The sequence below is a fragment of the Aspergillus ibericus genome (genome assembly GCF_003184845.1).
Source record: "Aspergillus ibericus CBS 121593 unplaced genomic scaffold BO80scaffold_29, whole genome shotgun sequence".
NCBI lineage: Eukaryota > Fungi > Ascomycota > Eurotiomycetes > Eurotiales > Aspergillaceae > Aspergillus > Aspergillus ibericus.
In genome coordinates, this window is record NW_020292127.1 from 265,875 (window position 1) to 292,295 (window position 26,421).

At 53.6% G+C, this 26,421-nt stretch overlaps 11 protein-coding genes across 11 annotated transcripts; 4 read left to right on the forward strand and 7 right to left on the reverse strand.

Moving 5' to 3' along the window:
- Nucleotides 1–568: 568 nt before the first annotated feature.
- On the reverse strand, nt 569–2,168 carry BO80DRAFT_426610 (FAD-dependent oxidoreductase). The gene is made up of 3 exons (XM_025719809.1): nt 1,482–2,168; nt 1,035–1,432; nt 569–983 (listed from the first exon to the last, which is right to left on the reverse strand). Exons 1-3 carry the CDS (start codon nt 1,860–1,862, stop codon nt 698–700), a joined length of 1,065 nt encoding a protein of 354 aa, XP_025573674.1. The 5' UTR covers nt 1,863–2,168; the 3' UTR covers nt 569–697.
- A 1,365-nt stretch (nt 2,169–3,533) lies between these two features.
- BO80DRAFT_410603 (DUF3500 domain-containing protein) lies at nt 3,534–5,120 on the reverse strand. The gene is made up of 2 exons (XM_025717932.1): nt 4,790–5,120; nt 3,534–4,724 (listed from the first exon to the last, which is right to left on the reverse strand). The coding sequence occupies exons 1-2, from the start codon at nt 5,004–5,006 to the stop codon at nt 3,634–3,636; spliced, it is 1,308 nt and encodes a 435-aa protein (XP_025573675.1). The 5' UTR covers nt 5,007–5,120; the 3' UTR covers nt 3,534–3,633.
- Nucleotides 5,121–5,243: 123 nt separating this feature from the next.
- BO80DRAFT_385597 (uncharacterized protein) lies at nt 5,244–7,613 on the reverse strand (the record flags this gene model as incomplete). The annotated part of the gene is made up of 7 exons (XM_025716989.1): nt 5,244–6,355; nt 6,407–6,564; nt 6,643–6,797; nt 6,842–6,986; nt 7,040–7,150; nt 7,202–7,443; nt 7,505–7,613. The coding sequence occupies 7 exons, from the start codon at nt 7,611–7,613 to the stop codon at nt 5,485–5,487; spliced, it is 1,791 nt and encodes a 596-aa protein (XP_025573676.1). The 3' UTR covers nt 5,244–5,484.
- A 776-nt stretch (nt 7,614–8,389) lies between these two features.
- Nucleotides 8,390–9,667, forward strand: BO80DRAFT_385598 (ATP11 family protein). Its single transcript, XM_025716990.1, has 2 exons — nt 8,390–8,579; nt 8,634–9,667. Exons 1-2 carry the CDS (start codon nt 8,404–8,406, stop codon nt 9,448–9,450), a joined length of 993 nt encoding a protein of 330 aa, XP_025573677.1. The 5' UTR covers nt 8,390–8,403; the 3' UTR covers nt 9,451–9,667.
- A 791-nt stretch (nt 9,668–10,458) lies between these two features.
- On the forward strand, nt 10,459–11,079 carry BO80DRAFT_318711 (uncharacterized protein; the record flags this gene model as incomplete). The annotated part of the gene is made up of 1 exon (XM_025715096.1): nt 10,459–11,079. A coding segment is annotated over one exon (621 nt), but the record flags the coding sequence as incomplete, so codon positions are not given.
- A 446-nt stretch (nt 11,080–11,525) lies between these two features.
- Nucleotides 11,526–12,182, reverse strand: BO80DRAFT_128457 (uncharacterized protein). Its single transcript, XM_025713560.1, has 3 exons — nt 11,966–12,182; nt 11,833–11,892; nt 11,526–11,778 (listed from the first exon to the last, which is right to left on the reverse strand). The coding sequence occupies exons 1-3, from the start codon at nt 12,034–12,036 to the stop codon at nt 11,583–11,585; spliced, it is 327 nt and encodes a 108-aa protein (XP_025573679.1). The 5' UTR covers nt 12,037–12,182; the 3' UTR covers nt 11,526–11,582.
- A 1-nt stretch (nt 12,183) lies between these two features.
- On the reverse strand, nt 12,184–12,802 carry BO80DRAFT_128456 (uncharacterized protein). Its single transcript, XM_025713559.1, has one exon. It carries the CDS (start codon nt 12,691–12,693, stop codon nt 12,337–12,339), a length of 357 nt encoding a protein of 118 aa, XP_025573680.1. The 5' UTR covers nt 12,694–12,802; the 3' UTR covers nt 12,184–12,336.
- A 123-nt stretch (nt 12,803–12,925) lies between these two features.
- Nucleotides 12,926–14,121, reverse strand: BO80DRAFT_426614 (alpha-galactosidase A precursor). Its single transcript, XM_025719810.1, has one exon. The coding sequence runs from the start codon at nt 13,910–13,912 to the stop codon at nt 13,127–13,129; it is 786 nt and encodes a 261-aa protein (XP_025573681.1). The 5' UTR covers nt 13,913–14,121; the 3' UTR covers nt 12,926–13,126.
- A 1,173-nt stretch (nt 14,122–15,294) lies between these two features.
- Nucleotides 15,295–18,664, forward strand: BO80DRAFT_359353 (putative glycerol-3-phosphate acyltransferase Sct1; the record flags this gene model as incomplete). The annotated part of the gene is made up of 2 exons (XM_025715925.1): nt 15,295–17,206; nt 18,540–18,664. 2 exons carry the CDS (start codon nt 15,295–15,297, stop codon nt 18,662–18,664), a joined length of 2,037 nt encoding a protein of 678 aa, XP_025573682.1.
- A 114-nt stretch (nt 18,665–18,778) lies between these two features.
- On the reverse strand, nt 18,779–20,567 carry BO80DRAFT_128533 (allantoinase alX). The gene is made up of 3 exons (XM_025713561.1): nt 19,592–20,567; nt 19,074–19,542; nt 18,779–18,952 (listed from the first exon to the last, which is right to left on the reverse strand). Exons 1-3 carry the CDS (start codon nt 20,087–20,089, stop codon nt 18,867–18,869), a joined length of 1,053 nt encoding a protein of 350 aa, XP_025573683.1. The 5' UTR covers nt 20,090–20,567; the 3' UTR covers nt 18,779–18,866.
- A 2,550-nt stretch (nt 20,568–23,117) lies between these two features.
- fluG (extracellular developmental signal biosynthesis protein FluG) lies at nt 23,118–26,187 on the forward strand. The gene is made up of 3 exons (XM_025717933.1): nt 23,118–24,555; nt 24,606–25,854; nt 25,909–26,187. The coding sequence occupies exons 1-3, from the start codon at nt 23,425–23,427 to the stop codon at nt 26,136–26,138; spliced, it is 2,610 nt and encodes an 869-aa protein (XP_025573684.1). The 5' UTR covers nt 23,118–23,424; the 3' UTR covers nt 26,139–26,187.
- Nucleotides 26,188–26,421: the final 234 nt, after the last annotated feature.

Below are 26,421 nucleotides of genomic sequence, written 5' to 3' on the forward strand. Positions count from 1 at the left end.
TTCATAACCCCCTCCCCCTTCACACCACACCACACCACACCACTCACCCACACACCTATATACCACACCCTCACCTATCCAGTCCGCAGTACTTCCACGCAAAACAGTCCCCTCCACACGTCCCAATACAACCAAAACCTAAAATCCTTCCCCTTCTTACCCTCCACAAACACCTCCCCAGAAAAACCAACCAACCAACCACCCCCTCCTCCTCCATACTCCTCCATACCTTACGGAGTACTGGCTAATGCACTCTGCTGACGCCCAACGGGACCGAATCCACGCTGATCAGGGCCAGAACCAATCACGGCCCGAGAATCGAGCGATCGGCTTGGCGGGTGTCATAGATTTGTCAGCTGGAAATCAGTGGGGTGGGTGGTTTGGGGGAGTCTTTACGGGGGTGTGACGGTGTTTATTACGGGGGTGGTTGGTGGTGCCTGAGGTGTCGCTTGTAGGTATTAGGTATATGTAAGGTGGGATGGGATGGATGGGGTGGGTTGGATGGAATTATTAGTTACTCTTACTCTCGCCTGTTTCGTGAACTGAGAGCAGGATAATCTACTTTGTGTCAAGGTCTGTTCTTAATATTCCTTCTCAGTTATGATTACTAGATGTATGCTATTAGGTATCATCTACTCGAATGTCCCATCCACGGGCAATGACCAGCACCGATCCCATGATCCCCTGATGGAAACAGTTAGAGAATCACATTCTCTCGCTCGACCTTTTCCACCATCTTTCCTAGGGCATCTGCCACGCCATACGAAAAGGCATACCCGCCTCCGCCGAAGCCGTACGCAGACAGGATGATGCGGCTGCCCTGCTGCTCCGAGTCCAGGCGGAATCCACCCTGTCGTGACGGCCGGATGCCAACAATGTAGCTGAGCGCATCTTCGGAGGGATGCTCGGGAACGACTTCCGGTGCCAGACGATGAGCGCGTGCGATCTCATCTCGGGCAATTTCCATGTCGGGTTCGGGTGATCTGTTCATGGTCAGTTGTCGATTTCAGTTGAAGTATCCGCATCACACTTACAGATCGTCTGCTTGTTTGACCCCCCCAAGAACAACCCCGTGTGACATGGGGCGAGGGATCACGTAGGTATACTCTTGGCCGTTTCGGAAGTACATTGTGTGACAATTGTCCGTCTTGTAGAACACATTCTGGCCCCGCTCGGCGAAACATTTGTCATCCTGCACGTCCTTGAGGGTCTTACTCCCGATCCCGCTGGCGTTGATGAAGATGCTGGACTCAGGGAACATGCGGTATAGTTCCTCAAGGGACTCCACCCGTTTCCGGATGAACTGGCCGCCCAGAGCGGTGATCTTCTTCCCGAGATATGGCATATGGAGTGTGGGATCGGTGACGAGGGTTTCGTACGACCATCCACAGCTAAACCCTGAAGGATATTCACCCGGTAGGAGGTCACACCACTAGGTCTCATGTCAGCTTCAAGGTGCCTGCTGCTGCGATATTGTTTACCTTGGCAGCCACGGTCTTCCCCCAGGCCGAGGAGTTCTCGGAAGGAGGTCGTTCGACATACTCGAGGGCATCAACAATACTGACTCCAGACTCAGGCTCCTCCTGAGCCATCTTCAGCAGGTGGCGATGGCTGATGGCCTGCAGATATCGCCATTCTGAACTGATCCCGCCCGCGGGGTGCCATGCTGCTCCGGCCCAGGCAGATGCATACCGAAAGTCTTGATCTCCTGGTAGGTATTCGGCGACCAAGATCACTGGGAATCCATTCAGCAGGAGCTGTCGAGCCGTAGCACAGCCAATAATGCCAGCACCCAGAATGATGATCGGGCGTTGGGCAAATGGGACATTGGGGGTGTCGGCGGGATGTTGGAGCTCGCCCATCTTTCCAGAAGGATTCTGTAGCCCACTACCCGTCAAAGTGGAGTTGGCAGAGACGTGAGGTGAGAGTAGCCGGGAGAAAATAACGGTTCAGATCGAGAAGAGGAAAGGGAAAGCCTTATGAGAGGCAAATGATGCAAGAACCCATCGAAGAGACCGAGCGGTACAGACTCCATCACGCGGGGCGAAGTCGGAACTCTGAATTAGATTCATGCTAACCCGCCAACGTGATACCATTCGTGACCCTCAGGGTATATGACCCGAGCCGCTGGGCGTCCATCTGAGCGATCAGCCCCGGTTGGCGAGAATTGTGTAGTGGGTTTGGGGGGCTTTTCGGATCGAAGCGCCCAGAAGCCAGATCCGCCAGGCGGTTCGACCCGACCAGCGGGTCGAGCCGCTGCTGGTCAAAATCGATCTTTCGCCCTCATTTGGCCCCGATGTTCGCCAGCGCGGTCAGTCCATGGGGACTCGTCAGCTCCAGGTAGCTCCTGCAGCCCTAATAGGTTCGTGGTGGATAATCTCATCCCCAACACGGGCTAAGGGCGGTCCTTTCCGACAGGCAGATACTATACTCGCAAGCGGCGATTGACGTCGACGTGTCATGTCGCATATCGAAACATCCGGATAAACGATCCGGTCCAGACGATGGTAGGATGATATGTTGCGCGAACTGTCTTTATAATCGAGTATGAAGCTAGCGCACATCTGTCCTTCTTCCATGCACATTGCGTCGGCGTTGGGATTCTGCGAACAGACACAATCACAAAAGCTGATCGCTGCCGACGCACAGCTCGTATCCATCTGAATGGAGATGACTCCACCTGGGATAGCACGTCGTCGAGCAAGCGATTGCTTTGTCTGCAGGCCGTGGGGCTTTGGCTGTCGCAGCTCAATCGGACTCGTAAAGGAGGTGGACCTGTCTGAATGGGCTGAATGCCTGCGTACGCCCGACGCTTAACCACCTCACCCCTGTCATACTTCAGTTGGAGAGGCCAAAAACAGGTTGGAGCATCGGTGTTCACCGAGATGCGCCGGACAATCAAGATGGCTCGGCAACTCGGCAGTGACCTGGCATCGGTGAAATGCTCGATTTCTTTCAGGATATCGTTTTTGGCAGCCTGCTGTCCATGCAGGGGTGACGGATTCGATGCACATGAGTTCCTCGCGTCGGGTGGAGCACCGCAGGAAGAAAAACTCGTCCTTGATGCTTGGAATTGCCTTGGTTGGTGCAAGATTGACAAAGCGGCAGAACGCGGAAAGGAGCGATTGGCAGTGAAGAAGTAGGAGGAGCCACCTGGACTCCTGGAGAGGGTCCGATACGGGGCCGAGAGGTGGTGCGGAACGACAAGCCAGCAGCTGTCGGCCCCGGTCACGGTATCGGTTAGGATCCCTGCAATAAGTCCGGTTTTATTGCTGAGCTTGGAAGCTTCTGTTTGCCCTCGTTTCAGGCTAGTAGTGTTATCTGCTAGGCAGCCTCATTGAGGGTGAGGTTGATTTCTTTGTCGAAAACAGAACGCCATCCTTCGCCTAGAAGAGCAATTCATGTTCCCGACATCGGCTGCTGTCAGTTCCACTCAGCGGGCAGGAGGTCCGAGTCCTTACCGGATAAATGTTACAAGATACGATTGCCCCCGGCACAGTATACAACGGTTCTTGATCGCAGTGACAGCAATTCAAGGATGGATATCACAGATTCCATGCGTATGTACGCTATATAACACTCTATGCACAAGAACATTCACATAACTTCATCATATATTATCACGCATCCACATCATAGCGCGGACTTCTCCCAGACAATCTCCTTGCCATTGAGGCCCTCCACGGCTGGAATCTGAGGACGCAAAGCCTGGCCGTAATCTCCCGCATTCGGTGTGCGCAGCAGAGTATGAATGTGGAACTTCTTCGGCTCCTCGTTGTTCAAGAAGACACCGGAGTGGTGGTCGAACTCGATCAGAACCACGGGGCTCTGGAGCCGGTAGTAGAACGGATCGCTATCACCGTATCCACCAATCCAGCAGAAGTAAGTCTCCGACTCGTACTGGCGGATCTGATCCAGCTTCAACTGACGCGCCCGGGCAGGGAGGTACAAGAGGTATTGCTCGAAAATGCCGTACATGTAGTTCTTCTGTTCCGCTGTGAAGGAAGCAACCGTGATGCCCTCATTAGGTACTACACGGTTGTCGCGGTACGCACCGCACAAGTGGCGCTGGTCATCGCGGTTCCAGCGGCCTGGTGGCATGGCAGGATCATGCATCTCTGCATACACGCGAGCCTGTTGCTGAAGCTCCGGACTTAGGGACTGCATCAGTCGCAGGCCAAGCTCCTCCTCCACCTGCATGATCCGAGTGCCCGCGTACGGGCCGTCATCAATCTCGTTGGGCTCCGCGCCGGTGAACCAGGGAGAGGCGACAATCTGACCCTTGTATAGGAAGATGTTGAGACAGAGGTGGTGGCCGTAGAAGGACCAGCCCCACGGCCGTGTGGTCGACGGACGACCAAAAAGGACAAAGTTGTAGGAAAATTCATTCATGACCTTGGTGGACTCGACCAGCTCGCCGAGAAAATGGTTGATGCGCATTGCCTTGATCGCCTTGTCGTAACCTTCGGGCGACAGGGTGGCCTTCAAGACATTCAGGATGGCATCACGCAGCTTGGTGTCAATCTCGTCGAGTCGCAGACCCTTGTCGGCCAGAAGGAACTCGGGGTTCGACCAGGTCCGCCATTCAGGGGAGTCAATGTGGTAGGACAGCTTCTGGCGCTGCTTCTCGTCGGCGAGGGACAGCACATTCTGAGTGGCTTCCACGATGGTGCCAATTGGGACATCCTCGTCTTGGAGCGTGAACAGGCCGGGACGAACGTTGCCTACATAATTGAGGAGCATTAGCGTCAACTGGTTGCTGTGCGGGGAGTAGAGGAAAATGACATACCATCCGTGGTGACGCCCTTGAACGGCTCCTGCAGCAAATCCACCCAGTGCATGTAGAGGCCATGCAGCCACGGGGGGTTCTTCAATGTCTTGAAATCATGTGCGTATTCATGGGCATCTTGACCTTGCATCACCTGGAAGCGCTTTAAACTCAGATCGGGCAAGTATTGACGGTACTCGCCCGTGGGCTTCTCCAATTCAGCAGCAGAGTGCGACATGACGGATGGATGGCGACCAGAAGACACCAGGGTTGCAGGAGGGGAATGAAGAAGAAGACAAGGAGGGGGAGGGGTAATGGATGAGCAGGCAGCGCGCGTAGTTATAGCTGAACGCGCAAGGGGTCGGCAACTGCTTTCCGCGTGTTCCTGTCAGTGGTTCTTTCCCCATGGCGTCACTCCCCACGCTTTCTCCACGCTTTCTCCACGAACCGCCTGCTTTGTCCCCACCGTGGGAGGTGGGGAGCGGCTGTTGTCTTATCCGTCTCCTCTCCTCCCCGGATTGCCGGAGACCGTCCCAGTCTCTCGGATGCCTTGCATCGCGGATTATCAGAGCAAATAGTCATCTATTCTCTACCCGTCGGATGCACCAAGTCCTATGGAGTACGGAGTACAGCAACACGACAACCCCCCCTCCCTCAGACAAGCATCAGGCCACCTCTTGGACATCCCGACGGCTCTGTATACAACCGTCTATCGCTCACTCGTCCCACGCCAGATGCGCCCTCAACTCCCCCAGGACCCCACTAGCTTCCCCCGGATATTCAAACTGCGCTAGAACGTGTTGGTCCGGTCGGACCAAAATGGCGTGGCCCTCGGCCAGTCTCGTCAGCGCCATCCACCGTCCGCCACCTCCGGGTTGAAGGTCAAAAGTGCCCCCGCGGCTAACCATCTCCATTTTCAGACCAGCACACTTGCCGGGGACTTGCCGTTTCACCTCTTCCAGAATTGGCCCCCAATGATCTGCTGACTTCACGTCCACTATGAGGGTGAAGGAATCGAACCCGCACAAATCCAGTGTCGAGTACTGTTTCAGCCGAAGCTCCTCAGGAGACAGCTCGGCCACATAGGAACAATCGATCGGAGGGAGTCGCAGCTTATCTGGGGTCAATAGTCGGATCCATGCGTGAGGTAGACGAGCCCCCGGAACGCACACTGGTTCATAAATCGAGGCACAGTCTGGCCGTCGATGGTCCCCGTACACATAGCCCACATGGAGTCCAAGATTGTCAAAATGCTCCCGCTGGCCCTCGATGCCTTTGTTGATCTCCTTCATCATGTGCGGATCCTCGATGTTGCGATATAGATTTTGTCTCGCGACTTGAACGTCAGGGTCGGTAGTTCCGAGCGTTTTCAACAGTCCAAAGATCTGCTTCCCATTCTTGACGCTCTGCTCCGAGTTGACACAAGCAACTGGTCGCCGATCAGCTTCATAGCTGTCCAGAAGTCGGTCGCCTCCCCATCCATGATGCACCGCGGCGAGCTTGTATGCGAGATTATGGACATCTCCCAGACCGTTGTTCAGGCCTAGTCCTCCAGTGGGTGGGAATGAGTGGGCAGCATCTCCGGCTCTGTAGAATTGCTTGAGTACAGGCTCGGTTTGGTGGGGACACGGCACTCACAGGAATACCCGGTTCGCTCGGTAGGAATGCGCAACCTTTCTGCTCAAAATCCAAGGTCGATAGCTCAGCACATCGTATGGGATCTTGGTACCGATAGCTGCATCGACAGTCTTGCGACAAAGCTCTTCATCCCATGTCTCGACTGGATGCTTTTCAGACTATTGCCAAGTTAGCTTGGGAATGATTATTAAAGCAACCAACAAAGACAAATGCAGTTGTACAAGACCGGAACTCACATCGAAGTTGCAGATCAGGACTTGGTTCCCTTCCAAGTTATATCCTATGATGAAGCCGGAGACTTCGGGGTCCATCACCCAGTGCAGCATGCCCACTCGCTCTTGAACCACAGGGTGCAGGTTGGCATTAATATGAATTGTCATCATTGTTTCGTCTATAGTGATTAGTTTTGCAACTTCATGCAGGTTTGTTACCTACAGGAATCCTCGCCCTCGCTCTCGATTCCCAAGAATTTCCGGACAGCACTCTTGGCACCATGGCATGCAACTAAGTGACTGCACTTCACTATGTATTCTTGCTTTGTGACACGATCTTCAATAGTGGCTAGGACATGATCACCGCCCTTAATCAGATATTAGCAAGAGCTCAGACTCTGCTTGGTCTTCAAGGACCTACATCGACAAGTCGGACGACGGAATGATTCTTGCGCATCTCCACCAGGTTGTTCTTGAGTAACTTCTTTGCGACCAACTCCTCAAAATCCGGTTGTGGGATGTTGTGGATCATCTATCCACATGAGTAATCTCAACTCCCAATTTCTGGAATCTATGTGTTTACCGTCGGGGTGCTCTCCAGGACCTCCGGGTCCATACGCTCGTACGGAAGCCTGCCCACCTGCTTGCCATTCAAATGAGTGATGAAATTTACCCAGAATGCCTCTCTCCGACTGGTCCCGGTGTTGCGGATCTCGTTCACATCTAGGCCGTATTGACGGCATAGTTCAAGCGATCTGGGGGACAACGCATGGGCTTTGGGCGCATCTAGTCTGGTGGGGTAACGTTCGCACAACAAGGATCGGACTGAAGAGCCTGTTAGCTGTTCTGCTCCGTTGTGAACTGCTATGTCAAGGTTATTCCATACCTCCAAGCTGGGCGAGCAAGTACGCAAGGAGCAGGCCGCATGGGCCTCCGCCTACAATCAAGATCGGGACATCGTCGTCAAAACCGATCTCTTCCTCAGTGGGAGACATGCTAGTTGCGTTGCGTTCAGCTGTATATACAATCGTTGTGCCACTTTTCAGCACATTGTATGCTTATATACTGACATATGAGGAGGCAGGACAAGTGGGAAAGGCTGGCATCCTACGTAGTGTGTTGTCCTCGAGCTGACTGGGTCCCTGCTCCCCCACTCGGGTGGGAAACTTACAAAGAGCCCAGCCTTGCTATGCGGGGATGCGATTTCGTATGCTACCTTGCTGCTATGTATGTCGCGATTCGACTTCTGTTCCTCGTTGAGGATGCTATTTCTTGGTGCTCATCTACCCCCCAGTTTTCCCCACTTTGTTGCTTGCCGGACATCCCCACCGGCTATTTCCCACCTGGAGGAGATCGAGGCCGACTGCCGGCCGCCCACTCCATCTTGCTCCGACACGACGAGCCCATTCCCTTTTCTCCCAAGAATGGCATCGATATCGTGGGCAGGTGTCAAGTCTATTTTTGATGATCTATGGTTTCCGCGGTCATACAGTGATAGCCGCTTGCTGAGCGTCATTCCCATTATCACGGCTGGCTGTGCTACTAGACACGCTCGACTGCCAGTCAATATGCATCGCCGTACCTATGATGCAGGAGTATGCACCAGTCTACCTATTAAAAAGCCGTTTAAAATTGCTGGATGACCGACATGCAGAGTAGGAATTGATGCTGTTGTATGCTCAGTATACGAGTCGCTTACGTAATTAGTGCCTAGTCCGAATCTGTCCGGCCGGCCGCCTTTTCTATCTTTCTCCCTTCAATACTCTATAGACCTGCAGCATCACAATGGCGTCCCTCAGATCCTCCGCCTTCCAATCTCTGCTGCGGAGCCGGAACACCTTCCTGCGCTCCCAGCAGAAGCGCTGGGCCCAAGTGCATGATGTCCGCTTCCTCGCCACGCACCACGACCCCAACCAAGTGCTGGAGAGGTACCGGGCGAAGCTGGACGAGAAAGCCCAATCGTGAGTCGACTGCCGCCACAGCCATGAATCCAACTACTCACCAGTGCACTCCAGCGAGGGACACGAAAACATCAACTCCTTGAAAGAGGCCTACAAAGAAAAGATCGACGACCTCCGCCAGAAAGCCACCACTCCTCTTACGCCCGAACCACCCAAACCCTCCGCCGCCGCTCCTCCTCCTCCGCCTCCACCCACTCCCCAAGCTCGTGCCGCGACCGCCGCCAAATCTAGCGGCATCAAGCCCCTCGACTCCTTCATTGACGTTGAGAAAGTGCGTGGCCTCCCGCCCAAGGAAATCGAAGCCATCTGGCGTCTCCGCCACGCCGGAAACTCCCATTCCATCTGCGCCGTCATCCCCGTCGAAACCTACCAGCGCATCGCCGCCGCCGCTCGCCAGAACCCTCAATTTATCCTGCCTCTGCCGCGCACTCAGGCTGAGGGAGAGGACAGTGCTGAGAGCAACTCCGGCGCCGACATTCATTTCCTGCAATGGGCCTTCCACCCACCGGCTTCGGCGCCGTCTACGACCGCCTCCCCGGGTTCTTTGGCCAATGCGCATACGTCCACTATTATCTTTACGCCGCTGGCTGCATATAAGTTGCACGGAGCCTTTGCGCAGCCGCACACGACAATCACACATCATTTGGACTTGGCGGATGAGAAGGGCCTGGTTCTGATGCATGGACAGGTGATGCCGGATTCTGGAGTGTCGATCACCGAGGCGAGCTGGTTGGTGAGCTGTGTTCAGCGGTTCTATGACTTTGGGGGTCAGGCTAGTGGCCGCAAGGGAGAGTTGCTGCGCATGTTCACTGCTGGTGATGTGCAGGGATTCAAGATTGAGGAGCTGATGGCTGAGGCGGAGAAGTTGTGATGAACTATCTGATTTGTGAATAGATTGTACTATATGTGTTTGATGATGAAACTCCCTTGGCTCAGCGTGTGGACATCCTCCAGATATTGTCTTTTTTCCTCCCCTGCTGGATTCTCCTCTCGATCCAATACCACCGTGCATAACCCGGCTCATTCTTCCTTCTCTTGCACTACGACCGTTACAAGGATCTTCTAATAATCACCGTATATCACAAAAGTCTGAGGTTATAGTGGGGGCAGTGTTCACTCCTTCTGAGCACCAACCCCTACAGCATCTTGAAGGTGGAAGTGAGATATGCCCAGGATCACACCATCCAGGTTACTATCACACCGAAGTTCGCTCATGCCACTCCCTCGGCATGCTACTCTAGGAAGCTGTCAGGTAGGAATCTGATGATCTACAAAGGTCCCTATAAAACGTTTGGTAACGCATCGAAAGCGCCTTATAAAACACCTCCCTAGACCTCAAATTATGGACCGCACATGGGGCCTCATGAAGGGCATTACGAAGGCTGCTTATATCTCGCTGCAATCATGCGCTTGCCTGAGCGAGCTGTTGGCATCACGGCCTCTACATAGAAAGCTCAAGCGGTGAATATATTGCGGAATGTAAACCCAAGCCTTTCCCGAGAAATAAGGAGGGGGGAAATGGTATGAACCCCGGTGTGGCTATTGACTGACAGTCCGAGCAAAGGAAGGGTTCAAAAGTCGGGCGATCATGATGGAGTTCTTGCAGCAGAAACTTGAAGTGAGAGTCATCGACTGCCTGACCAAGAGTCGGAAGGAAGGCTGCTCAAGTCAGCCACACGTTCCACGTGATCTGGGAGAACAATAATCTTATAGGTTACTGAATCTCTCCGCTTGCCCCTGTGCAAATCGTCTTCCTTTGACTCTCTCTCCTCTGGGCTTCTTCTCATAACGAGAGTCCAACTACCTTGATAGCTTGCCTCTCAATGGGACTGGAATCCCATAATTGTTCGGCATATCCAGCCACGAAAGACTAACTAGTATGGCGGCAATCCAAAAGACAAGCGAATCAACATATATTTTTCTCAAGATTGCGGACAACACATTAGATGATATTGACAGACAATTTGGGTTGGAAAATCAATTAGATCTTGATTCTAGTCCGCCCCCGCGCTATGGACTTGGGGCACTCGAGAGGCTCCCTCTCGAAATCATCCATCTGGCCCTCATGCAGCTTGACATCCAATCATTCACTGACTTTCGACGCGTCAACAAAAGAACCAGGCTGATCACGAACTCGATCCCACAGTACAGAAATATCCTCATTCACACACCAGAACTGATTCGCGGGATCATCAACATAGAAACGGCACGCAATTTCTCATGCCAGGACCTGTACAAGAAACTATCCACAGCCGAGTGCGACCATTGTGGCGAGTTCGGGGGCTACCTATATCTGGTCACCTGCCATCGCGTCTGTTTACTGTGCTTCACGGAGGAGACCGACTATCTTCCTCTGTCACGGAAGGATGTGATGCGCAAATTTGGACTGGAGTCTGAACTACTAGCAAATCTACCTCGCATGAGAAGCTTCCCTGGCCGTTACTCGCCTCGAGAGATCAAATGTCGACGACATGAGACCTTATTCGACCATTCCGCTGCCCGACAAGCTGGAATTGCCGCTCACGGGACAGTTGACTCGATGGAAAAGTACGCGTCGGAAATGCTCTCCAAGAAAATGGAGGCCTACCATTCGCGATTATCCATTCGCGGGACCAGGGGAACGCACCCGCGGCCACCCAGAACGGAGGATCCCTTCGATGCACTATGTTGTAATCCCAGGCGCTTCATGGGCATTATGCGCGCGCCGTTCTTTAGTAGACAAATGGCGTCTCCCGAATGGGGGTTCCACTGCCTTGCTTGCAAACCCCACCATCGTAGCCGGACACTGCATTGGCGTCGCAAGTATACGGGTAAGAGTTTCCAGGATCATGTCAGAGAATGTGGGGAAATAATAGCGGGGAAACACGTTCGCCAAATAAACCAGGAATAATGGGCACGTATACCAAGAGACAGTGGGAAACAACTAAATAGCTACTACCCGAACAAAGAGGATTTCACAAAGATCACCGTCTAGGTACTCATCCCCCTCCATCCAGCATCCTCCTATCTGTGCATTTCATCCTTGCCGGGCTTCACCATATGCCGTACACACATGTGGACCGAAGGATCCAATGGTCTCCATCTCATGGGAGAGCATTTGACATTCGTGCCTCGCCGTTCCTCGCATTGTTCGAACTCCTCGGTCTTTTTCACAGCCACACGTGTACATCCGGTACCATTGGATACACATCTTGATTGACTGCATCGTCGATCAGCAAAACATGGACATCCATGTGGGATGGTGTAGCCTTACGACCTTCGATGTCTGGATGAGTGATCGGGTCGATGATGGGTTGCTATCCCGTGGCTTATACTATTTGGGATTATCAGTGAGATGTTTTGTCTTCCATGTCAATGATATCACCAGGACTCCACAACAAACTTACATGGTAGAAAATCTCTCGCAAACAGGCTCTGGCGGGACTGCAATTCGAGACGAGAATGTGAACGGTGACATGGCGTCTTATATGTCATTCTCTCTCCCCGAAAGGAGTACGCCTTGAAGTACACGATCAGGCTGAGGACCCAAAACCAGAGGGCGCCTACGCTCTAAAATCTTAGGCACCTATGAGTATAGGCGCTGATGATTCATATCAGTCGTTGGAGGTCCGAGCATGATGCAGCCAATCCACGCTTTTGTGGAGCCGCTGGTTTGGCGATAAACACAACCATCCCACTTTCAACCATCTCAAGAAGGGCGGGAGAACTGGGTGAATCACCCGAGAAATACTTGCTGTGCCGCTCTCGGATCCCAGAGTCAGGGTCCAGGTGGTTCCAGTGAAGATAGAATGAAAGAACGATTGGGGAAAGGAACCAAACCAACCGAAACAGAGCGCGTAACGGAGGGGATACTTGGTAGGTTCTGGGCTGCGGACGACCGACAGTCGCCCACAGCCTCATCTATCGGAGGGCTCGGGCTATTAGAAGAGCCTCCTAGAACGCCTCGCCAACTGCCTTCCAAACAGCCTTGTGAAGTGCGAATTTGCAGCGCTGGGGGGTCGTTCTTCCCCGCCGTCTCCCCTTCCTCCGAGCCGGCGGCCATGCTCAGCGCGTAATATGTCAGGTATCTGGATGTGTCCGACAACTGGCTCTTGCGTCTATCAGAAGCATGCATTACGGGGCATGTTTGTCGCTATCCTAGGTATTAGCAAGGCGGCCTGGTGAAGGCGGCTGGCCAAGGTTACAACCTGCGCCCTCTCCCTACCTGTCACTGTCTAGACCAAAAGCCTAAGCTATCTTTTGAACTTGTACTTTAGGTGAATATGTAGAGTAGGCTCCAGACCTTACGCCATAGAACTGGTGCCTCCCGCTAGTACTTTTGCACTACTCTCAGCTCTTGTGGGCTTTTCTTGGTGGAGTGCGCACATTAGGGAATCTTTTAGCTCGGGTTGCCTTCACGAAAGGATGGCCAATAGGTTGACCCAACATACTATAAGTGAAAAGTCAACTACATTACAGTCCCATTGAATTGCAATTCCAGGAGGATAACAAGCGCCAAGGATACGAAAGCACAAAGTTGTTTCTAGGGGGAAAAGAAGATGCCAATGTTAGAGAAGACCGCCGCCGCCTCTGCCAGAGAGATCCTTTAAGCATGCAGTTAGATCCTTCATCTCTTGCAGGAGCACATCGCGATCGTCACATTTGCGAGCCGTGTCGAAATCAATCAGCGTAGCTTTCGAACCGCGAATAAGAAAGTTAAAGGGATTTGTATCGCCATGTCGAATCCCTAAATCATGTAGTCGAGACAATACCTCTCTGCAAGGTTTAACATCCTGAGGACCAGCGTGCCGCGCGTCGGTTATATGTTCCATCAAGAACCCAACCACCCGGCCATGTTCTGTCAGATGGCCAAGGAATCGGGGCCCGATAGCATGACTGGATATCCATTGATATGCTGTAGTTTCGTTCTCAATGTATCCAATCTCCCAAGGGAAACGGGCGAACTTGGCGACGACAGTCTCAGCGAACAAGGAACACCTGGCTTCATAAATGCCCGTTCGTAGTTTCCGTCCGATTGAAAACTCCAAGTAGTCAACGTAAGTTTCATGCCAGGTGTTTTGAACCCCCGGGAACTGGGTCAGGTCGACGGATGCAAATTGCGGTCGATCGTCGTTTGGATCTTTTGCGATTAACCCATCGTTCCAATTCCCCGAGGGAAGCTCAGGCATCATGGAGATTAGTGAGGGACCGAAACACATATCCTCAGCGCTGTAAATGCCAGGTTCAATAGTAATGTATTTGATAGATCGACCGTCAACCAAAAGGCGAAAGAAGCTTTGGTCGTTCTCGTCGACTTCGGCCTGGAGTAAGTCGATTCTTGGCTGGCGACTCATGTTGATGGGCAAGGATAATATTGGAGTCAAGATGATGATTTCTAACTTACAGCAGGATCAGTATCTTGCACCCCTTGTGCTATTTATGTGTCGATGGTGACCGGGCGGCAGGATGCTGCGCTCGTATGATTGGCCAATGAAGCTCCAGGTCACGGCAGGAGGCAATGGCGGCGTCTGTTAAGCCTGGGTGAGACTGAGCTCAGTTGTACTAATCGCCACATTAGAACTTTAGTCCATGCAAGGATAGGACATGATATATGTATACTCTACTGCGTCCGTACTTTCCTCCTCGTACGGAACACCGCAAGGCCTGCATTTTCCTGTATAGTAATCCAGTAACAGTCAAACACAGCCGGGCTCCTGACGACACACTCACAAACTTCTATCCATCCCTATCTGACCAGTGCAAATACCGGATCTCTTCGCCGCTGGCCGTCGGACCACATCAGCTTCATGTTCCAGTCTCAGATCACCAACTGGCATAAACTTCTCTTGTTCTTCCACCCCCAATACAATACCATACCAACGCTCACACCATCACCCACCCTAACCCACTCCCGTTACAAATACCCGCAACGGTAAAACACACACCATCCCACGTGACCGCCACGCGCAACCCCGCGCGCCCCCAACCCCATGAATCATCGACAACCAGCCAGCCAGCCTATCGCTCTAGAACCCGGTCCATCTATCCTTCCATCAGTACAGTGACATGGATCCGTAGCATTCAATATCCCCAACTATCCTCCCATATCAGATGTTGAGTTCCCAACCAGTCCAACCCACTCCGGAATAACTTTCCCAAAGAAGCACTAGTACTAACCGTTAGGATTTCTCCGGGGAGGAAAGGGAAGCCCGGAGCCGGTCGGACGGACGGACCGGTCGGGGCCTGCTAGTCTAGTCTAGCTGGAAATCGAACATCATCATCTTTTGCGAGCTGGTTTTTTTTACCTTTTTGTTCCTTTGATTTTTTTCCAAGTTTGGTGGAGAGGTGTCGGGGATATTTTTCGTTACGAGTTATCTGGCACCTGCGGGAGCTTCGCCCTTCTCTCGTTTTTTACCCCCAACACATCCCCCCCCTCCCTGGACCACGGTTAGGTGTTGCTCTTCCCCAGGAAAGGTGGGAGAAAGGTGGTCCTTATCTCTTGCTTTGCTCGCGCGTGCTCGACTCGCTCGGCCCCGGCTTTTTGTTCGTTACGCTACGCGCTGCCCGGTGTTGTCTAATCCCAACTCAACTCACGTCACTGGCACGAAAACCCCGCGGTCATGAGTTGAGAACAACGCACCACAACTCATTTGATCTCTCTCCCTTCTTCTTTTTATCTGGTGCTGGACGTCCCCTTCTCTGCACTACTCTAGATTAGTGAAATACAGTCGCAGTCATGGCGCGCAGATATATGATTCCGTGGCTGTACGACCTCGGAGTGTGGATTTTCACCCTCTGTCTCGACATCTTCTTCCGCGAGGTGTATTCGCGCGGCGCATGGCGGATTCCCAAACGCGGCCCGGTCATTATCGTCGCCGCCCCTCATGCCAATCAGTTTGTAGATTCGATTCTGTTGATGCGCATCCTCAAGCACTATGCCGATCGGAGAACGTCATTTTTGATCGCCGAAAAGTCCATGCGCGAGCCGTACATCGGCACCATGGCCGGCTGCATGGGCGCCCTGCCTGTCGTCCGATCGATGGATCATGTCAAGCCCGCCAAGGGCGAAATCTACCTGCCGGACCCTGAAAATAACCCGACCCTCGTTCGTGGCATCGGCACCGACTTCACCACCGATCAGTTCATGGTCGGCGGCTCCGTCATTCTCCCGCGTGTTGGCAAAACGAGTCCCGAACAACAGGCTATCGAGGAGATTCTGGGTCCGAATGAATTACGACTGCGGAAACCGTTCAAGAACTTCGAGAAGGATCACCCGCTTTACGAGCCTTTGCGCAAGGGTACCCCGTTCAAGATCGCCCCCCATATTGATCAGAGCAAGATGTTCGCCTCCGTGTATCAGGAGTTGATCGCGGGTGGTTGTATCGGTATCTTCCCGGAGGGTGGAAGTCATGATCGCCCCAGTCTGCTTCCGTTGAAGGCTGGTGTCGCTATTATCGCTCTGGGAACGCTCGCGCAGGATCCTAACTGTGGCCTCTCCATTATTCCTTGTGGCATGAACTATTTCCACCCCAACAAATTCCGTTCCCGTGCGGTCGTCGAGTTCGGTAACCCTGTTCAAGTGCATCCGGATCAGATTGAGGCTTTCAAGGCTGGCGGTAACTCGAAGCGCAACGCTGTGGGATCTCTGTTGGAAACAATCCAGGAGGCACTCACTGCGGTAACCCAACAGGCCCCCGATCATGAAACGCTGATGGTCATCCAAGCGACACGCCGACTGTACAAGCCCTTGCGAATGAAGCTCCCTTTGCCCGTTGTGATCGAACTCAACCGACGCCTGCTCAAAGGATACACCCAATTCAAAGACGAGCCCAAGGTTCTCCAGTTGAAAAAGGCCATCTCCGACTATAACCGACGTCTCCGAGCTTTGGGAATTCGGGATCACCAGGTTGAATGGGGTGATGTGAAGCACCGGCCGTGGTGGTTGGTCCTGGGTACTTTGCTCTACCGTGTGGGCGAACTGCTCACGCTTGCAATCGGAACCTTGCCATCCGTGGCCCTGTTCTGGCCGGTGTTCGTGACCGCCAAGGTGGTATCTGTCAAGAAGCAGCGCAAGGCTCTGGCCGGCTCTGTCGTCAAGCTCGAAGGCCGTGATGTTGTTGGAACCTGGAAGATTCTGGTGGCTATGGGATTAGCGCCTGCCCTGTATACCTGGTATACCGTGATTGTGACCATCTGGCTCCATTACTGCCGCCACGACGGGCACTACGCCTCTGTGGTGCCGTGGTGGATGAACGCCAGGACGTATATCCCCGACGCGATTCCCCTCACGCTTTTCTCCATCTTCTTTTTCGGCCTCATGATCTCCGTCTCGTTCGCGGGTCTCCGTATCGGCGAGATCGGTATCGACGTGCTGAAATCCCTGCCTCCTCTGCTGGTCGCCCTCGACCCGAGATCTGCCAACTCGCTCGCGAAGCTCCGTGCCGAACGCCAGGCTCTCTCCGCCCGGGTTGTCGACGTAATTGACACCTTCGCCCCCGAGATCTTCCCCGACTTCCAATCCGAGAAGCTCATCTCGCACGAGCACCCCGAAGACGACACCTACCAATCCCGCCTCAAGAGCATGCCACCCAGCGAACCGGAGAGCCGCAACCGAAGCAAAGACCGGACCAGCCGGAGCCGATCCCGAAGTGCCGGATTCCTATACGACACCATCCTCAAGCCCCTCTCCATCAAATCCAAGGACGATCTGGGCGAGGTCAACCGGCGGATCCGAGACTCGATGCAAGAGCGTGGTCGTCAACGCGTGCGAAACGAAATCGACCCCGACGAAGACGTGGTTTCTCTGGACGGTACTGCCAGCGTCGGCAGCGGGGACATTTCGATCGAGGAGCAGAAAAAGACGAAATAATTCCCCCTCTTCCAACTTCGTACCTGTCACCGAGATGTGACACGCACGATCAGCAAAATCTGATAACCACGATCATCACGATCCAACACAAAAAGGCCTCTTATAATTTTTCTTGGGCGGGTTTCCGTAGCATGGCGTGACCCTATTTGGCGTTTGCGAAAGCATCTTTTCCTCCTCCTCCTTCCTCCCTTTCTTCCTCTTTTTCCCGCATGCTTGCCTTTGTCCTGTTCTTCTTCCCCGTTCTATCCTCTCTCGTGTGCTGTATTGAACCAGGCGCTACAACCACGCATGTCAGTAATGAGTTGATTCTCTTCACTTGCTTTCTCCTGCTTGTTTTACCCCTAGTATGCGAGAGCCAGAATGAAGATATTTCACGAATGACTGAATCTGTTGATGTCAAACTTGCATAGAAGATACATTCATCCACAAGAGAGATGTGAAATTTTTCCACCCTGAAGTATAACCTGGGAAAAGTGGAAGATTGTGTATATGTGTGGCAGTGGTATTCGAGAAAGAGAAGTGGGGGTCGGATTTCAGCTCAGTTAGTTCAGTGTACGTAGTAGTGCAAGTCCAGTTTCAGCCAGCCAACCCCGACGGCAGAGGCACGGGAATGCCTGAAAAATGAGACACTTGGAAGGCTCAGCTGGAACCAACTACATTATTCCGGGGCGGCGCCCGAGGTCCGAGATGGGGGGTGCACGTGCGGGCTGAGCTGGGACGAACAAGCGCGGGGTTGGGCAGTTCGGGTTCTTCGCTTGGTGGTGGCGGTGAAGGGTGGTCGGGTAAGGTGTGCTTCTCCATTCAAGGGGCTTACTCTTTACGAGGTATCTAGTCATGTTCACATGCTATGCTGCTTGCGATGGAAACGGTATTTATGAATTCTTTATTTCTAGCGAGGTGTATAAGCAAAGCAAGTCTACATCGTCGCTTGTGGGATGGTCTATGCGCTGATGTATAGGCTGTTAATGTCATTAGTAAGGTCGTCAAAAGCGGGTATCATGCCAGTCGTCTGAATGAGATGCTTAGGGATATCGTCGAAGAAACATCCGCTTGTTGGGCTGTCAACAGTCCGAAACGGGAGAGTAGCGAACGGAAAGGATAAGATGATTAAGCGCGCTTCTCGAGAAGCAAGCCTCCCGAAGGAGTCTTCGTGCTGAATCCGCCGTCGCGGCTGAAGATCTTCTCGCCACGCAGCCAGGTCTCGCGGACCAGTCCACGAAGCTTGCGGCCCTGGTAGGGGGAGCACTTGTTGCGGAAGAGCATGGTGCTGGGCTCGACGATCCACTCCGCGGTGTCGTCGAAGACACAGATATCAGCATCGTGGCCGGGGACCAGGTCACCCTTTTGGTTTTCCAGGCCCACTTGAGCAGCGGTGTTGGTGCAGCACAGTCGTACAACGTCCTGGAGGGCCTGTTGGGTGATGGTTTCGTCGGCAGTTTTCAGAGCTTTCCGACGACTAAGCTCCGTCCACAGGATTGGGAGGCCAAGGCCGACGGACGAGATACCGCCCCAGGCGGAAAGGAAGCTGCCCTCATTGTCAACTGGAGTACCCTCTGCATTGGATGTGCAGCCGGGAACGTGGGATGGCAGGAGTTTAAGATCAGGAGTGCAGGGGGAGTGGTCCGAAACGACCGTCTTGATCACACCGTCTTCCGCATGACGTTCCAGTTCCTCCCAAAGAGAGTCCTGATTCAGCTGGGAACGGATGGGTGGGCAGCACTTGTGGCGGGTGTCTCCATCCCGGATCTCCTCTGCAGCCAGGGATAGGTAGTGGTAGCAGGTTTCCGCGGTGATAGGAACCCCGTCCGCGCGGGCCTTGCGCAAAAGAGGGATAGCCTCCATGGCGGACAGATGGACAATGTGCAGAGGGAGCTTGGGAGCCAGGTGAGACAGCGAGATGATCTCATCCACGGCACATGTCTCAAATGAGGACGGACGAGAGGCTAGGAAGGTTGAATATGCCTCAGGGGGGCCTTCGAGCGCTTCGTCCTTCTCCACGGACCCAGTGGAGGGTGGCAGCATTTCCGCGTGGAACATGAGGGTTGTGGGCTCATCAGCCAGTTCAGCCATGGCCTTTCGGATGTCTTCCGATGACACAGCGGGGAATTCGTCAACCTACAACTGTCAGCATGTACACGCCTCGACAAGGTGGGAAGAAACCTACCCCACTATCGATGAGAAAGCCCTTGAAACCACGAACACCTTCCTGGACCAGGGCTTTCAGATCGCCAGCATTGCCGGGAATGATGCCACCATAGAAGCCAACGTCAACCCAGCACTTCCCTTGAGCAGCACGGAGTTTCTCCTTGAAGTTTGCCACTGTGGTGGTGGGGGGGATAGCATTCAGGGGCATGTCAATGACAGTGGTGACACCACCGAAGGCGGCGGCCTGGGTACCGGTGTAAAAGCCCTCCCATTCGGTACGGCCCGGCTCGTTCAGGTGGACATGGGCGTCCACCAGACCGGGGAGCAGAACGTGGGGAGAGTAATCAGTATAGGGGGTGCCAGCAGGGAAGTCAGACGCCGGAATCACCACATCGAAGACCGCGGTGATCTTGCCGGTGGTGCGGGAGACCACGATGGTGGCGGACGTCAAACGGCCGGAGATAACGGCGCGTGACGAGGCGATGACCGCAATGGATGGTATCTGAGAAGCCTCCATGATGAAAGGCCAGAAGGATTGGGCGCTAAAAGATCCGGGGATGCAACGAAGGACAAAGCTACAGAGGAAAGGAACCCGGGGGTGGGCAAAAAGAAGCTGACGGCCAAAGTTAAGAGGCAACGAGAGATAAGACAGAGACCGAACAGGAAAGGCTCCACCACGGCGAGAGGCAAGGGATGAGATGTCTGATAAGAAGCGAAGAAACGAGAGGACGATGAGCCAGGCTGCGATAAGGACTTTAAATGTCCGCGCCGATAAGCTGGGCAGGCATTGTCTTGCGGCGCCGCAGACCCACGGGGATCGAACCTAATAATCCCATCGAGTAACAAAAACTTGGGCCCACCCCATGGCCGGATCCACCGGCTGGCCAGCCTGGCACCTTCATTGTTCACACCTGACCGGATGACTGGGTTGCAGGACCGGACCCTTTGTTATCGCGATATCGATAACCGGGGCTATAAGTGTCAGCCACCTCCCTCCGTCGCGGATAGGGTGCCTTTTTCACCGGAGGGCCTCAGTTCTGTACACCCTCATTGTTGCCTCTTCGGGACGCAACGCGCTCATGGGGCAAGTGAAGAAAATTTCGGACTTATCTCCTGGGCCACTTAGAACCATGGGTCGGAGTCGGGCGCCTCCGGCATCCGCCATCGGGCCTCTCCTGCAGTGACTGATTGTTCTGCCTCACCGCTGTTACTCGATCAAAACTCCAATCCTGCCCCATTTAGGTATTTCCTTTACTCGATCGAAACCCTCCCGGAACAAAGGGGACAAAGGTCATGGGGCCTCGACTCTCCCGCTCCGGCTGTTTCGCGCATCTACCCCTCCGCAGGAGGAATTCTCGCTGTTGACATTAGCCGGGGTAGTTTCCTCCTCTCCTTCCATTTGTGCATGTTTGTCCCGATAAGAAGCATTTACAAGGTAAAGTCAATTGCATGGATCGCTTCGCTTACAGGCCCGTCATCCATCGACCGGGCTGATCGTGCCAAAGGATCGGGGATTTCCGGGCCCTGCCGGCTCCGCTCGAACCCTGCGATGGGAGATGCAGGTGGCTAGGGATTCAGGTCTGGTCAACGCTATAGACAGGTATTCTGTGTCTTGGCTATATTCAACCAGGGTATACTGGCATAGATTGGCAATAGGGAAATAGGCTGGCACCGAGGGTAAAAGTGGGAGGTTGACCCCGAAGAAAGCCGATCCACAGTGGGGAGAGGCAAGAGGCAAGAGGCAAGAGAACAGAACTTCCGAAGAAGCAGAGAAGAGTGAAGAAGCCCCTGGCATTGTGGGGAGCTGACTAACACCCATGTGCCGTGGGGCGGCTGCCACTCGTATCCGTGTTACGATTCGTAGGCCAACCCCGCCTTCCCTTCAGTTTGCTTAACACCCCTCTCTATCGTCCAGGATGGCAAACCGTAGTGCTGCAGAAGGCCTCATCTAGATTCCAGAGCTTGGGAGGCATTCTAACTCCATGGTGAATAGCCTCAAATGGTTCCTCCGATATATTCCAACTGATTAGGCCTGCCGAGTTCATGATGATGCAAGTGGTCGCACTCTGGAGTCCACCCGTCAGCTCCGAATTTAGACCTTGTAGGCGTCATCGGTCGATGATTGCCCGATTAGCAACATGTTTACTTTTGCATGGCGTAAGGATGTACAGCATCCATGTCTTTCTTTATCCATGTATCCACCTATGACTTGAAAACGACTGTTGGAAGGGATCCTTGTTCCGTAGTAAAGCGGGGTGAAACTGTGAAGGCCTGATTCACTTCGAAGTAATCTTTTGGAGTAGTCTTTGTGATAACTCGTAATTAACTCGTAAACAACAACTTGTCCCTGTTCCTGAGCGTAGCCGGCCCAGCCAGTTGTTTGGTTTGTTCTGATGACTGAGAAGGGCCATCACATGATCTCCATTCATGCCTTCATGAGTGGTCTGTGCCCGTGCCACCTCTGGCTGCACTCTGCACTACCCTCCAGGCCAGGGGAAGTGGCCTGTCCCAGTCCGCGGTTCTCAGATGCCCCTGACTCATGTCATCCTGACATCTGTTTCTTTGGTGTCAACTGTCAACTGTCGACTACGCGACGCTATAGCTGGATGCCATTGCGCTGGGACCACCCTTTCCAATGTGCCTCGGCAAGCCGATCCTCGGCCCGTTGCTTCCGCACCCACCTGTGGGATCAGGGATTAATAAGGTACTATGGGCCTGTGGACACTGGACACTTGAGGTCCTCCCTCATGTTGTTGAACGCTCTTAGTTCATCATTCTAGGACGCCTGAGAACCTCACGAGTTCTGCAGCGTGCCGATCACAGAACTCGTGTTGACCTCGGCTTACTAGGTAAATTAGTTTAGTAGCTCTTCTCTTTGTTGTCACGATCGTGGAATCCTCCCTAAGCCTGGTCACATCGGTGTTCCCGGTCATCTGGCCGCTTACCCGCTCGTATTGGACTGACCTCTACCCCGTAGGTGACTTGGTTGCCCCGTTGGGTTTCCCACGTCGCTCCGAGATGAAAGGGGCCTGTTCTGTTGGCAGGGTGCCTTATTGGAGATGTGGCAGAATCTAACTTGCCTTGAAGACAAGCTCTGATACGAGTCTGCCGGACACATGCCTGGGCATTTCTACAAACAGGCAAAGAAGCGACCAGGTGCGGGGAAATATCGCGTCAATTACCCTATAAGGGTCGAACGATGAAATTGTCGGGTTTTCCGACGCGATGGGATTTCCCTCGGAGGACGATATACAGGAGAAACAAGCTGGCTCACAAATGAGGTGCTAAACGCTGCAGATGATCGACTGGCAGTGGACCTGGCCTCCGCCCAAGCTCGTGGAAGATACCGCATTGCGTATGGTCGACGAGCCCGGTCGTCGAGATTGCCCCCTTGTGATATCTACACGACATACATTGCGGCTGCGCCTGTATACCGGTCCGGAGAGCTCTCCGAACCATGGCCAGCATGATTCAATATCATTAGCTTAGCGATGAGCGCGATGGCTTGAATCAGGCAAATCGATCTCTGCCGGTCGGAGGCTTCTCACGAGCTGCCTATTCGGGTAAGCATCGTCTACTTGCCCCTTCGCTCCATCTCCTCCTCTTTAATCTTCTTGTTCTCGCAGCTTTTTGCTTTCTTTCGTCCTGACTTGTTTTCTTTCTTGCTCCACGTTCGCTCTCCTCTTCCTTCTTCGTTTCTCCTCCTCTTCCTCCTCTCTTATTCCCTTCTCCTTCTCTCATTCCCGCCTAACCTTTTCATTCGCCACCAGGCAGGTGCACGGTCAATCCTGGCCGACGATACGTGATCCGCAAACGATCGATCGATCGAACGGGCCAATCAATCAGCGCACCATGGATCCGCTCGCGTCCCTTCGTCGCCTCGTTCAAATTCACCCTCTTATCGACAACCACGCCCATAATCTCCTCGCGCAGCCCGCGGCCTGCAACTACGCGAAATACCCCTTCGAACAGATTACCTCGGAAGCTCAAGGCCCCGCCCTGCGCAATGCTCCGTCATCCCTGCCTCTCCAGCGCGCCGCCGCGCAGCTGGCAACCCTCTACAATTGCCCATCGGCCGATTGGGACCGTGTGAAGGCGGCTCGCGATCTATATGTCGAACGTGACTATGATGGCCTGATCCGGCGGTGTCTGGAAGGAACTCATAGTCTGCTCCTTGACGATTTGCTTACGGACCAAGATATCGAGCCTTTTAGTTGGCATGACCGTTTCACCACCGCTCCGACTAGACGGATCGTGCGGATTGAAGTTGTGGCCGCTCAAGTGCTTTCCTCCGTTCTGTCCGAAGGCTATGATCAGTCCACGAGTGACCCTACCATCCTTCGACAGTATATGGGCCAGTTCCGGCAGGGATTCTTGGAGAGAATGGCTGAGGCTATCGCGGACCCCGTGGTGGTAGGCTTCAAGTCTGTCATCTGTTACCGCACCGGATTAAACGTCCAAGTGGCCGATGACAGCGATGACAGTATCCTTCTCGAGTCTTTCGCTCGGACGATATCACAAGGGTCCGGTTCCTCATACCGTGTGGAGGACAAGCCGCTGAACGATTGGCTGGTCAGGCAGGCCCTCAATCAGCTTCAATCTGCCAAGGAGAGTGATCCCTCCGCACCCAACAAACCACTGCAGCTACATACGGGGCTTGGTGATAATGATATAAACCTGATACTATCGAACCCGGCCTATCTACAAGACTTGGTGGCCCGCTATCCGAAGGTGGACTTTGTGCTCTTGCATTCTTCCTATCCGTACACCCGAGAGGCTGGCTATCTCGCCTGCGTCTACCCCAACGTCTATCTGGATCTAGGAGAAGTGTTCCCCATGGTGAGCCGCGATGCTCAAGAATCCATCATCCGGGAGAGTCTGGAGATCGTGCCCACCACCCGTCTCTTGTGGAGCACCGACGGCCATTTCTTCCCGGAGACGTTCTGGTTAGCAAACAAGCAGTTCCGCGATGCGTTGGAGAAGGTCCGTCCCATTTCTTGTATGTTTCGAGTTCGGATGTTAACTGTTGACAGGTTCTTGTGGATTATGTGCTCCACGGTGACCACACCATCGATCAGGCGAGACTGGCTGCTGCTGATATATTATTCAACAACTCCAATCGCCTGTATAGCTTGAACGAGAAGGCTTCCTACGATGACAGGCTGGTTCCTGCCATCAAAGCTCTATCCGAACCATCTTCACCCGACACATTTGACAGCTTCATGCAGAAGAACCCTGATATCAAGTACATCTGGATGCAGTTCATTGACTACACCGCGACTACTCGCGTGCGTATGTTCCCTGTCCGGGAGTTTGCCAAGATTGCCCGCAAGCAACGCCGCATTGGCATCTGTCTGGCGACTTTCCTGATGCTTCAGGATGATTCTGTCTGCCCAGAGGGTTCTACGACCGGCCAGTTCTACATGGAACCGGACCTCTCCAGTCTCCGCCGTAATGTTGGAATCGACTCCAAGAGCGCCACTGTGATGACATGGTGGCGTTCAGAGGAGGGCGCGCAGCTGGAAGGGTGTCCACGAACCGCCCTGCAGAATGTGGCGACTGATTTGAAGGTCAAGCACGGAATTGAAGTTCTCTGCGGGTTTGAAATCGAGGTGATACTGCTCAAGTGCATCACCAACCCGGATACCGGCGAGGAAGAGTTTGTTCCATGCGTCAAGAACCACTCGTGGTCCCAAATGACCCGGGACACCAGACGCATGGTGCCACTGCTCGAGGAGATTGTCGAGGCGCTTGCATCGGTTGGCATTGATCTCGAACAGTTTCACGCCGAATCGGCGCCCGGACAGTTTGAGTTTGTCTTGCCGCCAGGTTCACCCGTCGCGGCAGTGGATACTCTCCTGAAGGCACGACAGGTCGTGACCTGTGTGGCTGAACAACACGGGTTCCGTGCAACCCTTCACCCTCGACCATATTCTCATGCTGCAGGCTCAGCTTCACATGCACATGTCTCGATAAACCCAGCCACTCAAGAAGAGAGTTTCTTGGCCGGTGTACTGCAGCACTTTCCGGCCTTAATGGCCTTTACCCTCTCGGGCGATGTCAGCTACGAACGCGTCCACTCGGGCCTTTGGGCTGGCAGCGAGTGGGTTGCCTGGGGAACTCAGAACCGTGAGACCCCCATACGAAAGATCTCTGCCGGACACTGGGAGATCAAGTCACTGGATGGTCTGGCCAATATGTACCTGGCGATGGCGGCGTTTTTGGCTGCAGGATCCTTGGGTGTTCAGGAGAACCAACCGCTGACCATCCGCGACTGTTTATGTAAGTTCTTCCCCAGTGTTGCTCTCTACGATGCACGTATACTAATTGGAGTAGATGATGCCGCAACCCTGAGCGACGCTGACCGCCGTGCCCTTGGCATCACCACACAACTTCCCAAAACCCTGTCACAAAGTCTCGACCACCTGGCCGCCGACCAGGCTCTCCGGGATGTGCTTGGTCACACTACGGCCGAGAATTATATCACCGTCAAACGGGCTGAAAGCAAAAAGCTGAATGCCATGGAGGCCGAAGCGCGGCGGAAGTGGCTCGTCGAGCGATATTAATTAGATCTGTACATAGATAGAGTAACTAATCCACGATACCCTATAGTCTACCACTACCAGCGTTTCTACTGCATATCTGCAACACGAAGTTCCCAACACCACAACCGCCCGTCCAACCCTCCACACCGTAACTTACTCTTTTAGTACCACCATTGACTCATTCCCCTCCGTAATCGGCCCACCCATGCAAACCACCCAAACCCCAACAATGCCTCTCACGTGACAGCATCCCCAAACTACATTGAGTCATTCCCCAGAGCTCCCAATACTTCTCCCATCACCT